The sequence below is a fragment of the Chinchilla lanigera genome, unplaced genomic scaffold (genome assembly GCF_000276665.1).
Source record: "Chinchilla lanigera isolate Chin_1 unplaced genomic scaffold, ChiLan1.0 scaffold00044, whole genome shotgun sequence".
NCBI lineage: Eukaryota > Metazoa > Chordata > Mammalia > Rodentia > Chinchillidae > Chinchilla > Chinchilla lanigera.
The window spans coordinates 18,780,512-18,786,511 of record NW_004955445.1 but is presented as its reverse complement, the minus strand read 5'-3'; the positions used below and the strand labels follow the sequence as shown (position 1 = coordinate 18,786,511).

At 57.5% G+C, this 6,000-nt stretch overlaps 1 protein-coding gene across 1 annotated transcript in view; it reads left to right on the top strand.

Annotated features, from left to right (window-relative positions):
* The first annotated feature begins 201 nt into the window (after positions 1–201).
* The window catches only part of Vstm2l (V-set and transmembrane domain containing 2 like), a 29,853-nt gene continuing 24,054 nt past the window's right edge, over positions 202–6,000 (top strand). Inside the window, exon 1 of the mRNA XM_005392552.2 lies at positions 202–588. Coding sequence (XP_005392609.1) covers positions 468–588 — 121 coding nt within the window. The 5' untranslated portion in view covers positions 202–467. The remainder of the gene's footprint in view (positions 589–6,000) is intronic.

The window sequence follows — 6,000 nt, the reverse complement described above, 5'->3', positions numbered from 1 at the left end:
TTTCTGGGAACCAGGGGCCCGGGGTGGTCTCCTCCACCCCTTCCCGCCCCCAGCCCCGGCTCTCAGGCTGAGGAAAGTTGCGAGTACCGCTTTAAAAATCCCAGCCTGGGCAAAACTTTGATGATAAATCAAGCGGCAGATCCCTCCGCCGCGGCCTCCTCTGGGCGGGCGGGAGGCAGAGGGAGGGAGGGGTGCGGCGCGGCGACGCCGAGCGGAGTGGCCTTCCGCGCAAGGGAAGAGTCCCGCAGTCGGAGGCGGCCGGCTGGGCGTGCGCTCGCTGCCCGCAGCCAGGGCTGGGCCGGAGGCGGGCGAGGGCCGGGACCCGGGCCGGGCCGGACCTAACGGGCAAGGGGCAGCGGCTGGAGCCGGGTAGCCAGGCCGCACCGAGCAGGGGACCGCGGGCGCGAGGTCTGCGGGCTCCGGAGCCCCGATGTGAGGCGGCGGCGCCCCCGGCCGGAGCGCGCACCATGGGGGCCCCGCTCGCCGTGGCGCTGGGCGCCCTCCACTACCTGGCACTTTTCCTGCAACTCGGCGACGCTACACGGCCCGCCGGCCACGCGCCCTGGGACAACCATGTCTCCGGCCACGGTGAGTTCGGTCGCCGCCCCCACGGACTTCCCCACCAAACCCCACCCCAGGTTGCGTGGCTCCAACTTGCCAGCCCTGGGGCTCGAACCCCCGCTAGCCGTGGCGGGAGTCCCGGGGCGCCCCCTGTCGGATCTATGGACCTGCCCTGGCATCCTGGCTAGTTCTGCGGAGGGGGCACCGGGAGCGCACCCCCACGCCTGCTTTTAAGAAGCCCCCTTGCTGCGCACACACACTCAGGCAGAAATACACACCTCCATGTCCACACAGATATTCACAGCCACGTTGACTGCTTTCTCACTCACAACTCCTGCCCTCACACGTCTTCACACACCTTGTCAGATCCCCTCACTCAAATACTCACACTTATGCCCACTACACACACACATCAGGCACTGCCTGTGCTGGTGGGCTCACACCCTGCCAGCTGGCACCCAGGCTCACGCGCTTTGCCACAACTCTTGCCTGTCTGCCTGCAGACACACACATACACACACACAGACACACACACTTGTGCGTACACTTTGTCCACCCACGCCTCTCTGCCCATCTGTTTTTCCCCTTTGTGGGTTTGCCCCCAGGGCCGCCCTTGTGCCCTTCCTTTCCATCTTGCCCTTTATGCCACTGGGAATGGTCCTCTTGGGACCTGCTAGCTTGGGCTGCCGCCTCCCCGGTCATGTGGGTGGCAAACCATGGATGTAGGCATCGTGGGAGCCCCTCAAAGACCCTGGAGTAGTTGGGGTTACCGTTCCCAGCCAGGGGCGTGGGAGTGAGAGAGGGCCACCCGGTGCTTTTTTCTGTTTCTGGGGTGAGTAGGCAGGTGCTGTTGCCCTTCCATAGGGTACCCCGTCTCATCTTGGGCGCCAGAGGACTAAAACGTGGGAAACCTCAACTCCGGCCACCTGGGACCTGGGAGCAAGCAAGTGTTCCTGGCACTGCTTTCCCAAGTGTCAGAAGCTCCTTCTGCCCCACAGGAGCCCAAGTTGGCATCGGAGTTGTGTGTCTGAGGTAGGCAGCTGTGGGGGCTCCCCCTGCCCCTATGCGCCAGCCTCTGGGGTGGGGGCCAGAGCATAGATGACACCAGAAGAGACCCTGCTTCCTGCCTTCCCTTCCCCACTTGGTCTCAGGGAAGCTGTGGACCAGGGCTGGGCACTCGGTGCCCAGGGCTGGGGGGAGGTTTGAACAAAGGGCCAAAACGGGGATTTATTTCAGCGCATGAGTGAGGCGGGTAGGTAATGTAGGTTGCGGGGGGCGGCGCTTGCTAGATCATGAAGCCTGCGAAGCCCGAGCGGAATGGCCCTGGGAGGTGGTTTCTAACTCCTTCTCAGAGTGTCTGCTTTTAGGGACCCACGACTCCCTGCACCCTTTTGCCTCACCATCTTTGGCGGCAGCCACTCCGTCTTGTTTGTGCACCCTTTGAATCTTTTACCTCTTTCTACTGACTTGGCAGGAGCGCTGGCAAATGGGAAGGTGTTGTTTTGATCTTTAACTTACAGATAGGGAAACCAAGGCTCAGAGAGGTGAAGGGAGTTGCCCAAGGTCACACAGTGAGAGACTGACTGAGCCAGGACAGGCCCCGGAGGCTGTGAGGAAAAGACAGCGCTCTGCCCAGGACATTCATCTCTCTGTCAGATTCCCTCCCTTTCAAGGGAGCCTGGGAATTCCTTCCCCTCCCCTCCCCTCCTCGCTCGCTCAGTTCCTTGGCACAGTTGGAACTTACACTGGGAGGGTTTTCCAAGGAAGGACTTCCCTGAGTTTTCGGTCCAGGCGTGTACGCGCACGGAGCTCAGAGGCTGCTGGTCATCCTGTCCCTGGGCAGTGGAGCTCCGGAATTTGGGTGCCAGTTTGTCATTCCTTGGGAAGCAGGTTCTGCCTTTTGTGTAACAGTCTCTGCCTGCCCCCTGGTGCCAGATCTGCTGAGGGGGCACAGTCCTCCCCGCCACGCAGAGAGCCGTGATCGCCGTCGGTACCCTGGAGGTCCAGCTAAGGCCGGGGGAGGGGCGGGGTGGGAAGAGGACAGCACCAGCTGCTGGGGAAGCTGGCTCTCTCTTAATCCCCTTTGCCTCTCTGGACAAGTGAGTCACCCTCAGGGCCTCCCCCTCTGTCCCTCAAGAAACAAGGAGGCTGGGCTGCTCCACAGGGGCCAGGCTGCCTTCCCCGACCTCGCCAGGTTTAAAGTCACCAAGTAGTGGCTGCTGAGGACCCCCTGCAGCTGCCCCTCTGCCAGGCCAAGCACCCGCCACCACAGGAAGGGTTTGGAGCCACTCACTTAATCACCAAAAGAAACTGTTATTAATGATAGTGAGACGCAGCGAATAAGTGGGTCATGTCTAATAAGCCATTTGTGTTCAGGAGGAGAATACCAATTTGATAAAAGCTGTGTGTGCTGAAAACGCTCAGAAATTGCTGTTTAGCAGATTGGAGCCTGATCATTTCATTATTCCTGGGCTCTGTGTGTCCTCAGCTGATTCAGGAAATGTGGCCAGGTCGGGAAGGTGTCTCTGTGTCTCAGGGTAGGGGGTAGTGGGCTGAGAAGGAGCCCGCTGACCCCGGGTGTGTGTTGAATGTTCACTGCTCCTGCTTCATCTGAGCCCAGCCCCGCCACCGGCTGGCACCTTCGGCCTGCCTGCCCCGGGGCTTGTCACAGGCAGAGCCTGCGGTCAGGGGGGTCAGCGAGGACATCTGTTTCACTTTCCCTCTCCCTCCTACCTCCACTGCACTCGCTTTGAAGAGGGCTTTGTGAAGGTGTACAGAACGTATGCCCCGCATGGCTGTCCAGAAGGCGACAGGAACCGGGAGGTGGGGTGGTAATGCTCAGCGACTGCACCTACTAGTTGTGCAATAAATGACAACTGTTTTGATTGTCCTTATCCAAAAGGAGCCCAACGGGGGTGGGAGGAAAGGGAAATGACATTTATAAGGTGCTTACTATGTGCTGGGTGCTGCCACCCCGCATGTCGGTGTGAACTCTCTTAGGCCAGCATCAGCAGGCCAGGTTGGTTTTAGACACATGAGGAAACTGGGGCTCGAGAAGGACCAGTGACTTACCCAAGGTCACTGAATCTGTGCCAGGAGCTGGACAGCCATGTTCAGAAGGCACGTGTGCCTGGCAGTTCTGGACCTACTTGGTCTAGGACAGCCTTAAGGTGGGCTTGGCCTCTTCCGGTGACAAACTTCGTCCTCTGCATAGCCCTAACCCAAGTGCACTCCCTTACAACTTCCCAGGGAACTGCTAAAGCTGTGGGTTTCACCAGAAGGAACTGGTGACTCACAACGGTGACAAGACCTTACTGAGTCAGTGTGCAAAGCACTCGTAGATCCAGTCCAGGGCAGGGGTCTGGAAGACAGGCTCTTTGTGAGGATCTTTGCAGACTCATAGCCTCAGAGTCCCCAGAGAGTTTCTTACAATGCAGATCCCCTAAACCCACTGACCAAAAACAGTTACGTGTACGACCCAGGAATCTGAATGTTAATAAGCTTTGCAGTTGATTCTCATGCAGCCTAGAGTTAGGGAGCCACTGCTTAAGGATTCACCTATACACCACCATTGGAGATGTAGGGCTGGGAATCTCCTGGTGCTAGGGACAGGCTTGGTTTGGGTTTGCAAGGAGTGGTTCAGACCAGGCGGGTATATGGACCCTCAGAGGAACCCTGGGAAGCCTCGTACTGCAGCACACATCATACACACACACACACACACACACACACACACACACACACACCTAGGCCAGCACCTTCAATTATTAATACACCCAATGCAGACAAAGACCCTGGTTTGGCGTGGTGCTTCGTCCATTGAGTGATTCACTGTCCCGAGGTTCTGTGTGTTGCCAGGAGGGAACAGCGGGGCTCGCCGGGAGGAGGGGGCACTGGGCCATTTGGCAAGCAGCCTGTGTGCTGAAAAATGACTCTGGCTTCCTTGTGTTCCTTACCGAACTGTTAGTATCTCACCATCAATAAGCCAGCTGGTTTGGTGGCTGGAAGATGGAGAAAATTGAGTCCTGTCTTTTGAAGGTTATGATGTTAAAAATGTGTTCGCCTTTGTCTCAGGCATTGGTGATTATTTTATCAATTACGCCCGTAAACTCTCCGCCTTGGGCTGAGGGTTTCCCCGCCTCCTGTGGGGAATTGGCCTCACGGGCAGTTTCCCCAAGTCTTCTGCATGGATTAGTTTTGACATCTTGCCCATCAGCGACTCCCGTAGCCTTTGCCCCGAGCAGGGGGAGCTGCAGGTGGCCTGCAGGGTGCAAGGTGCTCTGTTCTTTGCCGTGGTGACAGCAAGGGTGTTGGGCAGAATCTCCCCATGGCAAACAAGCAGTCGAGGTGAGGGGGAGCTGAGTGAGCAGCCCTTTCTGACCCGTCAGCCATGGGGCAGGAGATAGAAGCCCTGGAATGAAGAGGGGGCCTCTTCTGAAAACCCTCCCGCCCTCCTCTTTTACAAAGGGGAGGCCTGAGGCCCAGGGTAAGGGGGAATCTGCCCAGGATTTCTAAGAGGCTATTGCTTGGCATCTGAGAATCCTCAATTCTGTACACACAGAAGGATAATACAGAGAAGCACATATCTATCGAGCATCACATCAGCACTTCAGTATATTGTCCCACATGATCTTTACTAGAACCCTGAGAAGAGAGGACTGTCCTGGGCCCAGGGTATGGATGAGGGAAATGAGATTCAGACATTTAACAAGTGTTGGAGCCTCAATCTAGCCAGAAAACTGGCTGTAGGGTCATCATTTACACTGGTGTTGAGTCCGAGGGAAGGAGAGGCCCAAGGTCACACGGGAGGGCAGGCGGGGCCCCAGGACTTGGCTCCCTGTTGGCTTTCATGTTACACACCTCAGGAGGCTGTGCAGACAGAAGCGGCAGCCCCCACGGCAGAACCGCCCACTCCCCTCTGGGTTGAAAGAGAGGGTAGGGAGAGAGGCAGGGCCCTGTATGAACAGCATCCGTGCCTGTAGTGGGAATCGGAGAAGAGCAGTACAGGGTCTGAAACCGTTTCTGGGTGCTTGGCCATTCCTTGGGACTTTCGGGACCAAACCAGCAGTAGATGGGGTCGTGGGGAGAGGTCTTAGCCCTGAATAGGATTGGGGCCAGCTGGGCACTCAGGGCTCAAACACCTTGTGTTCTGGGACCCAGCACAAGGCCCAGCCTGGGAGGTGGCAGAAAATAAATGGGTGGATGACAAGGCAAGGGTCAGAGCTCCAAATCCTAAAAGTTTTGCTTATTATTAAAATTATTCAAATAATTTTAATTGGATGAAAAATGCATATTTGTAGTAAAACTATCACAAAGTTGGAGAAGGCCGCTGTCCGGGTCCCCTCCCTCAGCCCGGAGGGGAGAGGAGTCGCTGGGTCTCCGCTCTACCGCCCCAGGCTGAGATCCTTCTTTAAGACTCCCCAGGCCCTCAGCACAACT